The 17,399-nt window shown below is 38.9% G+C and overlaps 1 protein-coding gene across 1 annotated transcript in view; it reads right to left on the reverse strand.

The window, feature by feature from the left end:
* Positions 1–17,399, reverse strand: part of adam19a (ADAM metallopeptidase domain 19a) — a 281,413-nt gene that overhangs the window by 166,405 nt on the left and 97,609 nt on the right. The window contains exons 9-18 of the mRNA XM_033983382.2: positions 16,856–16,940; positions 14,067–14,209; positions 13,071–13,248; positions 10,347–10,436; positions 9,316–9,511; positions 7,866–7,974; positions 6,768–6,972; positions 4,734–4,811; positions 2,154–2,262; positions 137–278 (exon numbers count right to left, since the gene is read on the reverse strand). Of these exons, the coding sequence (XP_033839273.1) occupies positions 137–278; positions 2,154–2,262; positions 4,734–4,811; positions 6,768–6,972; positions 7,866–7,974; positions 9,316–9,511; positions 10,347–10,436; positions 13,071–13,248; positions 14,067–14,209; positions 16,856–16,940 (1,335 nt within the window). The remainder of the gene's footprint in view (positions 1–136; positions 279–2,153; positions 2,263–4,733; positions 4,812–6,767; positions 6,973–7,865; positions 7,975–9,315; positions 9,512–10,346; positions 10,437–13,070; positions 13,249–14,066; positions 14,210–16,855; positions 16,941–17,399) is intronic.

Here is a 17,399-nt window from a genome sequence, read left to right on the forward strand (position 1 = left end):
CTTGAACAAACAAGCTATAATTTATGTAGTGAATAAATTTAACCTGAAGATACATTACAATAGAATAGGTCTGATTAGCAACAGGCTTCACAATGGTAATGGTATAGATGTGTTTAGCTAAATAGACAGGCCTTACTTGCTGCTCTTCCTCTTGTCCCGCTGTGAAAGCCACTTGTGGTAGTATGAACTCTTGATTCTGTAGCAGTAGAAGAGCAGGAGGACTCCAGGCAGCAGCACCAGGAAGGCAAAGAGCAGACCAACCACCAGCCCCACCTGACCTGCACACAACCACATCCACTCAATACACACCATTCATTATTTACATTATCTGACGCAATCAATTCTCCCAAACAAATTGCATCCACAATCCCATGAGACTTTTATTGTACACAAACATGCATCAATATTGACTGCCTCATATTTCACCACCTACATAATCTATATTCATATCCGTGGTAAACAATAAATTCCGATAATTATCCAGTTTGTTCAGATTTTTAAACCTTCATTCCTCATATTTTCTCCCCAGTGGAACTGAAGGTATTCCCAGGTAAACAGTTCCAAGGTTCAGGGACATAAACCTGCATTCACCGTACAGTATAGAGTCAGGGAGTGCAGGACAAATCTATCCACAATCTATGGCTCGGGCACAGTGCTCCATCAGACATGGAGGTCACTTGGGTCATAATGTCAGGTTGTTTCTCTAAATATGAATTTTCAGAAGTGTTGAATAGATAAAAATATATAATATACACTACTTTTGGGGCGACAGCAGCTCAGTAATTAGAACAGTGATTTCCCAACCTGAAGGTACAGGGCAGCTGCAGCTTGCCACCAACCTGTTGTGAATGAATAATGGCTAGAGTGTAGCTTCAACAAGCCTGTAAGGTGCTTTACAACTGTAAGGCATTATTACTAATATTATTAGTCTACTGAAAAGGCAGGTACAGATTATTATCCTTCCACATTATGATTTTCATTGACCACTATCTTGGCTTGTCTCCCATGTTACAATCATGCTGTCTCACCCACGCCTTTGCATTTTAAATGATGGCCTTGCTATTCTGTCACTTCAATATATTCAAAGTTGTAACATACTGGTTCTCAGCTAGGAACAGTGGTATGCGTACCACTGGTGGTACACAAGCTCCTTCAGGTGGTACTTAGTGTGGAAAAAGAACTTTGTAGCCAAAGATATGCATTTAGTTTATTAATTCATTGGTCTTAAAGGATAAACGGAAAAGGGAACAAAGTTTGAAAACTTGAGTCTCTAGAACATGCACAAAACATGGTGCTGGTGGGCCATCTTCTTGACACAACAGAGAGACTGCTCCTCAGTTGCACGCTGTGCACAATTGGATTGGCCTCCTATGGACAGGTCTTAAGTATGTGGGTTTGCCTAATTTAGAGTTCATTTTATCCACTTTTTTGCCCTTTGGATAATTTCTTGTCTAGAATTACAATGGATATAATGTCCACTTTTAGACCTGGCTTAGCCCAAGGTTAGACCAGAAATAGTCCCGTTATGTACTTGATTTAGATCTGGCAGTACTTGGAAAGCCAAATCTTTTCTTTGGTAGTACTTGATGTGAATAGTTGGACAGCCATTTCTTACAAATTAATCAATGCAATGAATCTAATAATGCAAATAAACAGTAGATGAATTTAAATGACAAGGCAGGTTTTTACTTTCCTGAAATGTAACAATTTTTAAAACATTCCTCCAACCATAATAAACATGATGACCCTATGGAGCTCAACAGTGAAGGACTGCTGCATTTTTCTCATAGATAAAAAAATGTATTTTAAAAGTTTGAAATCTTGTTCAGGGTTAATTGGCTACTTGGTAACTAATGACGAAGTGGGCGGGACTGTTGAGCTCCATAGCCCTTGTGTAGAGACGTTTCCATCCTGTTTAGGTAGGACATCACCTCATTAGCTGCTGCTTTTCAGTACTCTGCAAATGTTGAGTCGTTAAAACTCGATTACAGCTAATGTTAAGTATTGTCCGAACTCATTACATCTGAGGTTAAGCTGAATGTAATGACCACATCCTCATGAATGGCGGTTTACTACATAAAAGGTCAGCACATGTTTCTGTCCATATGTTTTCTGTCTATATGTTTCTGTATATATTTGTGTGTGTAACTCACTGTCATACTGGACTGGCCCACTGTCAACACTTCCCCCTAGCCCTGGCTTATCACAAAATGGCGGCGCCCATCCTCGATTACAGTGACAATTTCCATTACTGTTGCATACCTAAAAAACACACAAAAATATATTACATTATTGTCATTTTCAACTACTACTACTCCTAACTTACTGTTAATACTAGTACTACCAGAAGTACGGCATCTACTACTTGCTGCCATGTGATCTGAGGATGATAGAAACTTGTACTCCAAATTGCAAAAAAATAAAAACGAAATTGATAAAATAATGTATACAAAGTTAAAACTGTGTGATAAGAATCTACAGAAAAGTCTTGCCCTTCAAGTCGAGAGCACTAATAGGCTAAATAGATGTGTTAATCACTGATAGCATAATTACATCTGGGTGTAATTGGAGCATGGCAACGGTTTCCCTTCTCATATTCAAGGGGAGAATTACAGCGGGCGTCTGGAGAGATTAATCATGTTTAAATGCTAATCTGTACATCAGGTTTGGTAAAAGTCAGTGAAAAAGTTCAGTTCACTTCTCATTGAATCATTGATGAAGGTTTAGTTTTGAATCAGCTGTTATTATTATTACTCTAGTTGAATTATTATTACTCTAGTTAAATACCTATGCTTTTGCTGTAAAGGCAATGTTCAGATTATGTAATTGTAATTTTTTTCCCTCCAAAATGCCTGCTTGAAGGTACACATTTCTACTTTTTCGAGTCTGCCACTTGCTTGTCTGCATGCTATTGCTTTGCCTGAAATGTTCCACAGTATGGCACTATTCTTATTTATCTCCATGGAGACAAGCAGGTGACACCACTAGGTCAAGATAAAGGTCAGATCTGGAGAAAGTAAGAATGCACATTTTTTCAAGGTGTTTCTTTAGCAATAAAATACCTGTAGTGTTTAAAAAAAATATGGACACAATTAATATCATACCCACAAAGCAATAACATATTTACGGAAACAAGCAGTTGACGGACACCCCAGCAGAAAAGTTGCATAGTGCACCTTTAAAACAGTTTGCTGTTTAAAGTGTAAAAAGGCAAAACTGGAAAATGACTTCATTTTCAAACTTTTAATACAATAGATTTTAGTTTGTATTAAAGTTGTCTCGGCAGTCCTAGAGCCTGAAAATAGAACTGCATTTGTCCTGTCCTGCTTACATTTGCTCAAGCTGAAATAGCCCCTTTTCACAAAAAACAAGACATGGGACCAAGGGAGGAGCTGTCAGACCCAAAACCTTAAAGAAAAAAAAAGATTCTGGTTTAATTTCCTAACCTCGTACACCGTGCACATCACAAATATCATCTGTCAGCACAGCCCCAACCCTCAGCTATCAAAAAGCTATTTCCATGGACATTAACACCAACTGCCAATTGTGCGACACCGCGGATTCTCCCGGCAGCACAGCACAACCATTCACTTTTACATATTACTGAGCCGATTGTAAGGGAGCAAAATAAACGCGCCTTTAGTGTCTGTGTGAAAACAAAGATGGAGGAGTGATTTGTGTAAATTTGGGCTGTCACCTGAGGCTGCTGCTACTATGCTGAATTTAAACTAGTGTTGTGGGGAAAACATCTGTCAGTAGGGTTTTAATAAAAATGTCAGTGCACTCTATCACAAGATTAACAGTGGATTTCAATTCAAATGCTCCATCAAGTGAATATAGCTGGTCTCAGTTGCATTGTAATAGGTTGTGCACCAGTAGTAATAGTAGTGCGTGAATATAGTAGTAGTAATATTGACACCACAAATGCATTGAAAGCTAATATTCTCAGAAATGTAGTATCAAAAATTATTACAGCTTTGGATTTATATAGCACTTTTCCAGATGCCCAGAGCCCTTTACTTTGCATCATTCATTCACTTAATACTTAGTAACGGTGACAGAAGTGAGGCTGTCAATCTACGCCATGGGCCCTGTGACCTCCACCAACATTCACACCCACCACATTCATACTAGGCAATATGGGTGAAGTGTTTGCTTTTCCTACGACTTCCTTCTATTTAATGCATTCTTTTTAAATTTGCATGAATCAAAACAGAAAATTTTACAGAATTTGAAGAATGCACAATAACCTTGGACACTGCGCTCTAGTTCTGTTCTAACACCTTTACAACTCTGCTCACAATTCAATTGTGAGTAAAAATTCAGAGGAAAAATCATTGGAGAATAAAAGTATGTAAACCCAGGGTTATGTTTTATGGATCTTCTTTGAGTGCTATAACAATATGAACAGAACCATAGCAGTGACTGCGGAGGTCAAATCCTCTTCCACTGATAAATAATCTTAATCTCTGATCTCCTCCTAACAAGTGTTATGGGCCCGAACACTGCGTTCTCTCTTAGCCTCATAAACTATGTATGGTGCAGCCTTATCAGCCGTGGGCATGCTTGTACCGCTACAATAAATACTTCATCACTCCACTTGGTTTTGTATTCACCCTCTATTTGGCTGCGTTATATGGCAGAGCGGTGACAGCGGTGCTACCTTTGCCCAAGGACACAGTGTGACAATGAGATTAGACGCTTGTGGCCGGGAGCTAGTGGTGCGTTCTTACCCCGTTGCCGTGACAGCGCGTGATGCAGGTCTCCAGCTCGGTGAAGGAGGCATTTTGGCAGCGGCGGTCTCGGCACACCTGTGGTAAAACAAACAAACATGGTAAGAACAGGCTGTGGTTAACAATGCACTGCACACACTCGTATGCACAGAGCAGAGGGGCTTACTGGTAAACTAGAGCAGATGGTGTTTCCTGCCTAAGGCCCATAGTTACTAGACTAGGATTCAATTCCCATGATCCTTAAGGATCCTTAATGGAATAAAAGGAAGAAGATTAATGATTCATATTTAAACACACCACTGTTTTCCTATCAATGATCTTTATTAATTTTGATTGTTTCATGCTTAAGTTTTTATTTAATTAGTTTTGTTGTTTTTTTTTTATTCCTCTTGAAGAGTTTAGACTTAGAGATTAAATTTTTACACTGTTAACTCATCTTTCTTCAGTATATTTTTCAAAACATCATATCATAAACTTTTTGCCAACAAATTAACAAATTAAAACAGATTTATCAGGACAATCTACAATTGCATTAAGCATGAAAATGGAGATGCTTGTACCAGACTAGCTTTATTTCAGCTTTACCTTCAATGAACAATGCTCAACAACAATGCTCTATCATATTTTCACTATTGTCTATATAGGTTTGTTTATTCTTCTCCCTCTAGCCTAATTTGTGAGTGTGTGTTTAGTTCATTTCTCTGATATCTGTTGTCAGTGCTAGAGCGGCTGCACTGTCACTGCACATGATTAGAAACGCCTTTTTTATGCTTGCTGTGCATTTATGGCTGAGAAATGGACTTTCAATGTGACGACTCCAAATTCATCACGCTTTATGGCACACAATATTCAGCCTATTTATAATATATAACTCACTCGGCACTATCTGGTCCCTTTAGAGCAGGCAGCACAATAGAACCCAAGTGACAGCAATGAGGTGCGTATGAAAAGCAATATCGAAAACAGAATTCACCACTGAAGATGGGTCTGCGCGTATTGCACTGTGCATGTATATTTTCATATGTATGAATTTGCTATACATTATTCAACAGACTTTGCATTCTTTGTGAGTGCAGGTGACTTTTCTTGGACTTTCATACCAGAAACTAGGAATTTCTTAGCTGGGGCAGAGCTGCTTGGTCCATACCCAAACATTCCTTTTTTTTTCTCACTCTTTTTTTTACATTTTACTGGATGATTGGTAATGTCACCATGCCTTTTATAGAAATAGAAATGTATTATGCAAATATATTTTACATTGGAGGCAAGATGGGTGCAATGGCAGCATATAAGCAAGGTATCAATGTGCCACCATTTTAGGTCTATGTGCATACCAGTGTGGGCAAACACTGTCAGAGCTAATGCCAGTGAAAGTGGAGCAGACTTTGTACTCCTGTTTTTGGGCTAAATCTATATGAGAGAGCTTGTGTTACCACCTGGATTCTCTCTCCTTGCAGCCACCGCGTCACTCAAATCTCATTCCAGAGCAGCACTTTTATCTGAGTCTGATAAAAGCAGCCATTGGACCTGTGCTGTTCTCGTGATGTTTGTAAAGCACGAAATGAATGTGGTCATTACACAAATGAATCACACAATTAAAGGGCACCATCTGGAGAGGGGCGCGGATGGCAAATGGATGTGACGCTAAATAAACAAAAGTTGTGCAGAGGTGGGAAAAACATTTAATCACCTTCTGGCAAACAAGACTAGTACAACCTGTGAACTAAAACTGAGAAATGGGACTTGTGCTTTAGGGAGTGTTATCTGTTCAGTCTCTTGAGCTAATATGTATTTGGCAGTGGGGGCCTGGGAGGTTAATGGTTAATTCCTTGAACAACAACAACATACTTCTATAGTGTCATCCACTTTGCTTCCAGTATCTGTGATAAATGTGTATTTTTGAGTTTAACTTTATTACTTTATTTCATGTTGGATTTGTGGTGCACTAATCCCCCATAATAAAATTACCACATGAAATTAATTATATATTTGTTCATAAATTACAATTAAAACAAATACATTGTTAGCACCCACCTTGCCCTCTCCACACTTAGTCCCAGTAACAACCAGGCCAGGGTCTGGCAGGTCACCCTGTCCGTCCTGGGTGCTGTACACATAGGTCCCTCTGCACTTGACCTCGATGCCCCCCGTCCTGATGGTGGTGTCGATGGACACCGCATTGGTGCCTTTGGGTTTCTTGGCCGCACTATGACACTGGATCTTCCCACATTTGGCATCACTGACAGTGACAAAAAATATATATTTTTGTTTATTTATTTCACTAAACATTTTAACCATATACAGTATATTTTGGAATAACATTTTCTTATGTTTTAAAGGTTTTTAAATTAGGTGTGAAAATAGCTTGTGCATTTAGTTTTCCTCTGATAAGTATGAATACACAAGTTGACTCAGAGGCCGGATAAAGCGGATTAGCGTGTGATTGGCAGATAGCAGACTAGTTTCATGTCTTAATAACAGACATTTCCATATCTTTCATCATGTGTCTGACTCACAGCACCCTAAACTCTCTAATGGCTCCTCCGGGGCAGCATAATGGATTTGGGCAGAGGCAGCCTGCATCACCTTAATCCAGCCATTCATTTACATAGTTTAGCTGCTAATTTAGCTTCATAAATTAGCGCTGGCGTGCGGCCATGGAGACACACTGTGTACTCTTTATGTGAGTAAATAATATGCCTCACAAGTTCACATATTGTCTTATCCACAACAGATGGTTTAACACTATGTCAGTGTCAGTTTTTTTTTGTTTTTTTTCTTTGCAGCAAACTTTAGTGATAACAATCTGCTCTAGACTCTTATAACCATTTTTCCAGGGGGATTTTGTGTGCTATTTTACAACAATTAAGGGGAAAAAATGTAATAAATAAATGAATTAATATTTTAAGGTAAGGTTAAAAAAATAGAAACACGTCCAAAAGTTAACTACAAAAATGTTGCTTTAATGGCAGATTCTTCTTACATTTCTCCCATAGAAAAGCATGAATAGCCTTACCTGTACCTAACGGTGACTCATTTAATAAGAACTCACAACTATATGTCATGCAATGCCTATTTCCTGTGCTCCGGCTCTCTCCTTCTGTCTCGTATCTAACACTAATAATGCCTTACCTTTTATCACACTTCATATAGTTGCCGTGTTCATCTTTTCCGCAGTTTCCGAATGCATTCCCTGCTGCGTTGACGTCTTCAAAACAGGCGTCGTGGGCTGGCCGTGCTCCTGAAAGCACAAACACACACCACCATTAGCACAGAGCAGCGCTAGTTCTGCTGCTAACTGCCTCTAACATGCAGCGCACCACATAATGTACCAGGCACCTGCTTGGTTCAGGGAAAATCTGCAGATGAAATATAAAACTGTCACAAAGACATTGAGAGGTAAATAATAATAAAAAAAATCTCAACAATGTCTATCTCAGATAGTCAGTACCTTTTTACCATTATTTTTGTGCTGCCAAGTAACTTCCTACAGTGATGTTTCTAGACTCATCAGGTATAAATCTTGGTATTGAAAGAAAAAATGTAAACAATTTTTATATCATTTTTAGTATCACATTTTTTGAATACCAGCAGTATTAATAAGTATTATATTTGTGTCAATATGGCAGACCCCTAATTATGGTACCTATTAATGTATTTCAGTCAAGCTCCACTACCTATTCAACCATTCATAATCCATTCATTATTTGATCCGAATATGGCAGATGTAAATAATGCTTTGTATTAGCAGAGCAGGCATGCTCCCTCATAGTCAGAGCTGAGGTTAATCACATCCACTGTCTCATGTTTCCTCTGGTCTTTCTCTGCAGTAGATGAAACAAGGCTGCTCTGTCTGTCTATAGCCCTCCTCACAGATCCGTTATGTAAAACACACAACCACATGCAGTGGTGTCGGTGCTTATTAAAAGTCAACATGTAGCTTGTTCTGTGGCGCCTCTGTGCTAACATTGTCAGACTTTTTAAGTGGAACTTTCTTTTCATACTGAGGCAGTACAAGCGCTCTTGTCTTTGATGGACGTCTACTGTGACATACTATTCCCAGCTCATGTGAATTAATCAAGCTCTCTCACATCCATAAGCTCTTATGAGGCAGCACTACATTGGATTCTGAGTTCTGAGTTCTTTACTTCTCACTACCTTGTTTTGTCAACTTTGCCATATTTGTCCATTTCTGTGACTATAGATGCCCTTTAGAGTTCTAATGTTCTGTGTAGCTCAGTGTCCTACCACAGTGTTTTTCAACCACTGTGCCGCGGCACACTAGTGTGCCGTGAGATATTGTCCGGTGTGCCGTAGGAAATTATCCAATTACACCTAACTGGGCTAAAAAATATCAGGTTTCACACTGAGTGAGTAGAAATATTTTATTTTATTATAAAATGCTTTTTTTGTGTGTTTATTTGATTCCTGCTCAAAATAATCTGATGAGAATTACTTTATATTGTAAATATAGGATGCAGAGTTTCATTTTTTAACATTTTCTGCTTATGGTGTGCCTCGTGATTTTTTCAATGAAAAAAATGTGCCGTGGCTCAAAAAAGGTTGAAATACACTGTCCTACCATATCCCCAGAGCTGCAGGCACTGCTGCTCGTGGGTGAGGCACATGCCATTGTAGCAGTAGGCCAGGCCATACTGACAGGATGAACCATCCAGAAGGTACACGTTAGAGGGGCAGTATGGAGACGCCCCAGTGCAGTACTCAGGCAGATCACAAGCTCCTGCAGGACCCCGGCACATGGTCCCAGCCTGTTTCAACTGACACATATACACAGTATAATTATAGATGTGTAAATTATAGACAACAGATAACATATATTTAGACAGACAATTGCATCTTCAAATGTTACGAATGCTTTCAAAATCAATGCACTCATATACTCAATACTCAATACTCAATACTAGTAAACCAAAAGCCTACTGACTGACCAAGAAGCCCTCTGCTACTCAAGAAGTTGTCTCTCGGTCTGGAGCCAAGTTTACCCTACCTAAGGCCCAGGGCTCCACAAATCTGCAGTTTGAATCACTGAGGTTTTTTTGGGGGGGTAACAGAATGTCCACTACAAACCACAAAATATCCTGTCTATTTAGGGAAAAATAGTTTACCCCAAAGTTTAAACCTATACAAACTGTTGTGAAATGCATGGAATTTTTGTATTAGTTAAGCAGTGTTCAGATATTAATGTTCATGTTTAAAATGGGCACTGCAAAGAGAATCCTGAGAACTACATCTACTAATGTGTGACATAAAAATTCTTAAAACTCCACGTGACAAAATGCTTTGCGCGCACCTATGCTGTTTGCTTTATCCTTCAGTGGGGCTGCTGTTCCTATCAGATCGACTGAGGTAAAACATTTGAAGACAGAACAAAGGCTGAGGGAGTGAGTGTGGTACAGAGCACAATAGGAGCTGTGTTCACTGCTTCATGTTCTATCTGAAGGAGATGAGACGAAATCAAAGACACAACTGAAGTGTGTATGTGCGTGCTGTCGTCACAGACACAGTGATTGACACTAAGCTGGTTGGATCTGCAGCCCCTCTGTGTATGGATCATGTCAAAATACAGTTATATGTTTGTGTAATGTATATTACCTTACAACCCTCACAGCAGACCCCATGGGCACATTGAGCCTCCTCCTTCAGGGTGCAGTTGTTGGCATTGCAGCAGTCATTGGTGCACTCCTGGAAAAAATGGTCAGAAAAAAATTTGTGATCATCAAAAAATGTAGGTAGATTCTATATGAGTCTAATACTGCTAATGTGTTTCATACTATCACTCCTCCCTATTCACAGATCTTTCGAACCACTGCTCTATGCACCACTTTAGTTCAGATTTTGGTGAAATAACATTGGTTTAGTGAACAATGCCAACAGATGTTACCTGTCACTATTCAAATTATTACACACAAGAAAGTATCCTGTTGCTATGGTTTACTTTGTCATAAATATGCACAAATACATTTCAAAAAACTATATAATTCACGGTTTCAGCTTCCTGTTATGAGCAAAATTTTGAGTACTGCTTCCCATTCAAAAGATATAATATTTTCTTTTAAATCATCCTTCATGCATAAGGAATGCATCCTTATGCATTCATTGTTTCTAAAGGCACAGGGCTACACGCGAGTACCTCGTTAAAACATTTTGTGTCTTGCCTCCACTCCGCAAACCTTCATTTTCTTGTCTCACAGTTGCATTAGGTGCGTAGCTGGGGCCATAGGAGCTGTACATTTACTATGCGTTCCACGTGTGCTGAGGTAAGGCCATTAGGCTGCAGCCTCATTTGCGATACCGGAGCAGGTGGCAAGGTGTCAGTGCTTGTCTGTCAAGACCAGTGTAGAAGAACTCATAACAAACAAGGCTTCACTGAGACGCCAATTTGCTTCCATTGTTTTCAATTTGTGTTTCCGCTTGAACCCAGGCAGGTTTACTGAGCCAAAGAGCAAACACTTGTGAACCGTTATACAAACTTTGAAAGATTGGCCTGATTTATTTCATAGAGAAGAGTAGTTGTATGTTTGAGTGAAGTGAATTTGACACAGTCCAGAGGAAGAAAATCAGCAGCAAAAGAAGGGACTATCATTGATTTTTCACTTGAGTTTTGGAACAATAGTGCAAAATCTGCATTCAACCTTTGACCTCTGTGAAAATGTAATCTAATGCAACTGGATCTAATGTGATCTGAACATGATACACTTTTTAATTATCTATTTATTTTAAGAAATGTTTTTTTATTGTGTTTTAGTGATGTTTTTATTCATTTAATGTTTGTAGGGCTGGTACTATTTTCCTAGTCATTTTTCCTGCATAGAAAGCAGTTTTTACATGAACTCCCGTGCAGTTGTAGTCATAGAGATACATGATACTTTTGAGAACTTTTGTCATGCACCCTTTTTAGTCAACTCCTCAATTGCCAGGCTTGTCCTTAGTCTATCTAGCTATTGTTTATCTATCTATAGGTAGTTTTCCAATATTATTATGCTGTGTCAAGCTTACATTGCCCTGAGCCCTAAATTAACACATTGTTTATTTAGTTTTACTTATTTTGCTGCCAGCTTCATTAAATAGTGTTCACTTGAAAGACCTTCGTGTGCAGGGTAATCTTGGTACAGCATGCTGTACTATTGTGTTAAGCTACAGGTAAAGCGTATGGGCAGTGTGCCATGTGCATTGACAGCACAGCATGGTTCCGTCTGACACAGCTCTATAAAACAAACCAGCCCTCCATGTGCTCCAGTCAATGACAGCAGGTCAATGAGTCCAGCGGCTTTACAAATGGACCGCAGTGAGACTCAGCTCCGTTTCATTGTACCATGTAATGCAGGTCTGAAGGAGGCCATTGATCTATAGCAGCACCCTATCTCGTCCTCTGATCCAGTAAGGTTGTATTTTTTGAGTGTCTTCAACGAGAAGATCCTAGGTTTGATTTCCTGGGTATCTGGTGGCCTCATGCAATCTGGGAATAGAACCTGGGACCTTAGACTGTGCCATATCATATTGTTGGAGATATATCGTGATATTTATGGGGATGATATGAAATTTGGAATAATATGTACAGAAATTGTGGCTAATTGCTACATCTAAAGCCTCTAAAGTCCTTAACACCAACTGGAGGCTCTAGAAGCTGAAAACTCTAATAAAGAGATATGGCATAAAGCGTGGAAACAAAACTATGTAGCTATAATGTAAATAATTATATTGCTATCACAATTTTTGCTCTTTTACAGTGTTAAAAGTTATTGACCATATCTCCCTAATCTCCAGACCATCTAAACAGTTGATAGATGGTCTATCCCAGGGGTGGGCAAACTAGTTCTAAAATTTGACAGAGGGGCCGGGCCAGGATATATATACATATGTATATATATATATATATATATATATATATATATATATATATATATATATATATATATATATATATATATATATATATATATATATATATAACATTAGCGATTTGGCCTGTAACATGTAGCAAAGCATGAATATGCAAGGCTCAATGTACAAATTGTTTTCCAATTGCATTAATTTAATTAATAATTAATTTATTAAATTTCAATTAAATAAACACAACAGAAAAACTCACATTCTGTTTAATCAAGTGCCAAAAGATCAACAACTTGTTGAAAAGGTACACTGAACAAGGTTTACCCTTATTTTAATATAATTTGGTCACGTTCGGCGGGCCGGATTAATGAGCCCAAAGGGCCATGTGTGGCCCCCGGGCCGTAGTTTCCACATGTCTGGTCTAGCCACTCTCACCTCTATCTTACTGAATATGTAAGTAGATAAGTATTTTGTTGATTCACTCACATCGGGCTCCCCACAATCGCACTCCTCTCCCTCCTCCACAAAGCCGTTACCGCACTTCTTGCCCCCCACCAGGTCCTTCATGTTGGGCATGTTGTAGAGGCACATACCCCCTCCCTTCTGGAAGTAGCTGTCCAGGTCTCTCTTGCTGCAGCGGCTGAACACTCGGGGGAAGGGGTGCCTGAGGAGAAGACATGTTCACTTTTCTCAGACCAGCCTCTGTAACTTGTGCTGTTAGTTTATACTTTGATGAAACATAGCGAGGCATGCAGATCCATACACTACAGGGAACTGTTAGGAGCGATTTGTCATTCTGAATAATGCCTCCAGTATGAGACACACTTTTATGATTTTATAGTCAGGGGAAATGAAAAGAGGAAAAAGAGTTGTCAAAACACAGTCGGCTCTCACTTACATTAATAATACATGGAGTATGTACCTTTCACAGATTATTCATAAGTCAAGGGTTTATGGTAGTACTGATGATAAACTGTGAAACAATAAATAGAACACTTCAAAAAGTGAGTTCTATTGTGCAAAAATAACTTTTTTTTTTCATCTCTTATAGATTTACGTTGTCTCTAGGCTCAGTTTTTCCAGAACAGACACCAAATGATTAAGCATCTTAAAATTGAACAATACAGTCTGTTTTGAACCCATTGTTATTTTATGACTTTCTGGCAAGCATCATTTGGTAATAGATAGGAAGTAATAGGACTATGCAGTTAATCAAATTTTAATCAGAGTTTCAGTCATTTCTAATCGTCAGTGTTCATCTTGGGTCTACATTCTCTGTCAGTAAAGACATGTGGTTAGGAGCAGAGTTCAGGCTTTGGGAGACGGAATTGGACATTTTTTTGTGCTAAATGACAATGATGTTAAGTCTGTATTGTTTAGTATTAGGAAGAAAATAGTTTTTAACATTTCTCTACTATTTTTTGAGCATGCTTATGAGCTCTTTGTGATGGTAGCAATAGCCATGAAGTTTAGTTAGCTCACCCAGTTGCGGCGGCCATGACACAGCCCCCCTGCTCGGCTGTAGCCTCCACACAGCAGCCGTCATGGTCGTGGCTCATCCCAAAGTTGTGTCCAATCTCGTGGGCCATAGTGGCAGCAGCTCCAATGGACACCTCAGAGTGGTCCTATGGGCACATGGAATAAAAATAATAAGATAAACTAGACTAAAATAGTGATTGATGAGTCATTGTCTGTTGTAATGGAGTGTGGAATCTAGGGCAGCTAAGGCATCAAAACAACTGATGTTTGTCTGAGGAAAGTGTCTTTAAGAAGTTATTTTGGTTATGTCGGCTGCACTGCACTGTGTATGTAAAGAGTCTAATCCAGTGCAATATATTCTGGTCTAGGAGCTATTCAGGATGTCTTCAAGTGCTAAACTGAAAGCAATTATTATAGCTATTCAAAATATATCTTAATGCAAGGGTACTATTATGTCTTGTTTCCACAATGTCTAAAACATTAAAGATCTTTATTCATTAAATGACTAACTCCAGCTACAAGAGGCATAAGGTTAAATCATTCTAATATATGCCATGATATAAAAGACTGTATTGTTTTTAAACCCAATTATGTGGCTTGACTTGACTACATGTAAATCTAAGGGGTCTTGGTTGCAATTGAAATAAGAAACAAAAAAAAAAAAACAAAAAAAAAAAACAAGACTGCAGTGAAAGAGGAAAAAAGTGTAATCTTCCTATACCAATGACATGTGTAAAAATGACAACATATTTATACAAAATATTTGAATCTGCTGTATTTTAAAACCAGTCAAATGTAGTTGATGGTTTCATTGTGAATGTAAGGAAAGGGAGAGCTAGGAGACTGTGAGCTTGTGTTTACCAACATCTCTTTTGTAGCGAGATAATACCAGAGCCCTGATAGAAATCTGTTTTTAGTTTAGTGTAGTTATGTAACCATATTTCCTTGCCATTTTAAGCGTAATGTTTATTTTGGCATTTTTGCAGCTTTCTATTTTCTATCTCTCCAAATATTACTGACTTTTAAAATATAATGTTATGTTGACATTCAGAACAAAACAGTTATTATAATCTAGACTCACACAGATAAGAAGATATAAGTCAGCCATAGCCGAGTTGCAGTATTGTAGAGAGTATAGAGTGGTCTGGAGGCTGTGAGAGCAGGACAGGTGTGGATAGAGGTGACCACAAAGATCGATAGTTTATCCAGGCCTGATTAGCTCCTGATAGTGAGCGTGGCTATGGACAGAGAAGGCCCCCTGAATCTAAAGCGTCTGTGGTTTAACCCCTCTTCTCCTGCTGCTACTGCTACACCACAAGGGAGAACTCTGTAATACAGCGATGAAAGTCAAGAACAAATTAGAATTCAAAGTCCTACTGCAGAACTTTTTAGGCAAAAATAAAAGCATGTATTTATTATTAAGGATGTTAAAATTGAGCTTAAAACATATGTCTTTACTCTGAGCAGACTTGCACCTACAAAAACCTGACTCTGGAGGAGGGCTTGTCTTCTTAACCAAGCCTGGGATGGAACTAACACAAAGCTGTTAAAAATATAATATAAACAAAAAATAAAATGTGATGTATGGCACTAAAAACGGAACTAAACCCTATCTAAAATTTCAGAATCAAGTAACAACTACCAAAACCTAGAATTTACAAGTCTCCACTCAAGGAGAAATCAAATGAATGAAATAAGGCAAAATCTGGTGGATTCAACCTAGATATAAGAGGGAATAAACCAAGAATACCTCAAACCTCAAGAACTCCCATTCATTTCCATTCACAGCTTAAACACATCACCTTTAATTTTAACTGCTGCCTATCTCTGTACAGCCCACATCCCTGCACACATTTGAAGATTTTGGAGGCACTTCAGATATTTGCAGCGCACATGCATAATTCAGCGGTGTGAGTGACTGACAGCTCTCCGTGGATCAAAGCAGAGCCGTACGTACTGTAGTGGGGTGACTGAGCCAGCTGCTCTCCTCTGCCTCACCTTTAAACACCCATTTGACATCATTCATACACTTCAAACGCTGTGCACCGCAGATAAGAGCCAGCACGCTTTCATTCAGGCACCGTAACATCGCTCTCCTGATAAGCTCCTGCCCCAAAAGATGTTTCACTAAAGTTAGACTAAAGAGCCAAGTAGTTAGTTTGTGTAATTGTTATGCAGTATGGCAGTATGTGACATATGTTTGTGGTCTACATGCTTCTCCTTTGTCTCTCGAAAGTAGGTTGAAGAACAGGCAGTCTTACTGTGAGTGGGATTGCTTCTCTAAGGATCTGATCTGTAACTTGGCCTGGTGGCGTCACCTGCTTGTCTCCATGGAAATTGAGTTTAATGCCATAGTGTAGAAAATTACAGGCAAAGCAAAAAGATCACCAAGGAGACAAGCAGACAGTGGACCCACAACAAGTAAAAATTCATAGGGCACCTAAGCAATTGCAGAAATTGATCCTTTAATTGGTTTAGTAAAATCACAACTCTCTACATGTAGCATTCAAATCTAATTCTTACCTACTGTTAAAACTTCAATTAGCATTTTTTGCCTGATTAGCATCTATCTTTGCAATGTCTTAGAACGCAGTACATTTCCCCTTACACATGCATGCACTTAAGGAGTATAAACTTTAAATTCAGCCAGTTGGGATTGGCTGTTGGAGCTACTTTCAGGCCTAAATCAGAGGCTCCATCAGCGCGTCACAGAGGAGAGGCTGCAGAAAAGTCCTTTGGAGACTTTGCCTGTGAATTGATTTGGACGTAGAAGTGATAGATGGTCCACGTACCACATTGATGCCTCCGGAGTTTTCCAGGCTGCACATTCCCTCCAGTGGTGCCATTCCGATAGTTGTACCTTTGAAGATCACCCCACTAAAAACAAATAATTGCATATTATTTTTAACATAAAAGTTATACCTAAGGGAAAAAAAAGTGATATAGATAACATTGGTGGTGAAATGAAACTATCCTCCTGACTCTACTCAAAACTCGTAATTGTGGCCTGATAATGAATTTCTGTTGCTCTCTGTAACATGTACACTTTTTTCATCTGATAAATGATACATTTCTGAGCAAAATAATGATCATAAAAATAAAAATCTGTAATTTTAGTTTGCATTATTTTTCAAGGGTGCCTAGGTTAGAGGAGGGCACTGTATCCCCTGTCACCAAATCATATCTGTTTTCATGCATGTTAAATTATCTAGGCCAATTGATATCAGCAAGGCTAATTAGAGAACATCAGGGGCCAGAAATTGACTGCCTGGATGCCTGTGTGCACTGGAGTCCAGCTGTGTTGGGCCCAATTAGGACTAGCTAAAAGTGCATCTT

Source organism: Periophthalmus magnuspinnatus, chromosome 18 (assembly GCF_009829125.3).
Source record: "Periophthalmus magnuspinnatus isolate fPerMag1 chromosome 18, fPerMag1.2.pri, whole genome shotgun sequence".
Taxonomy (NCBI): Eukaryota; Metazoa; Chordata; class Actinopteri; order Gobiiformes; family Gobiidae; genus Periophthalmus; species Periophthalmus magnuspinnatus.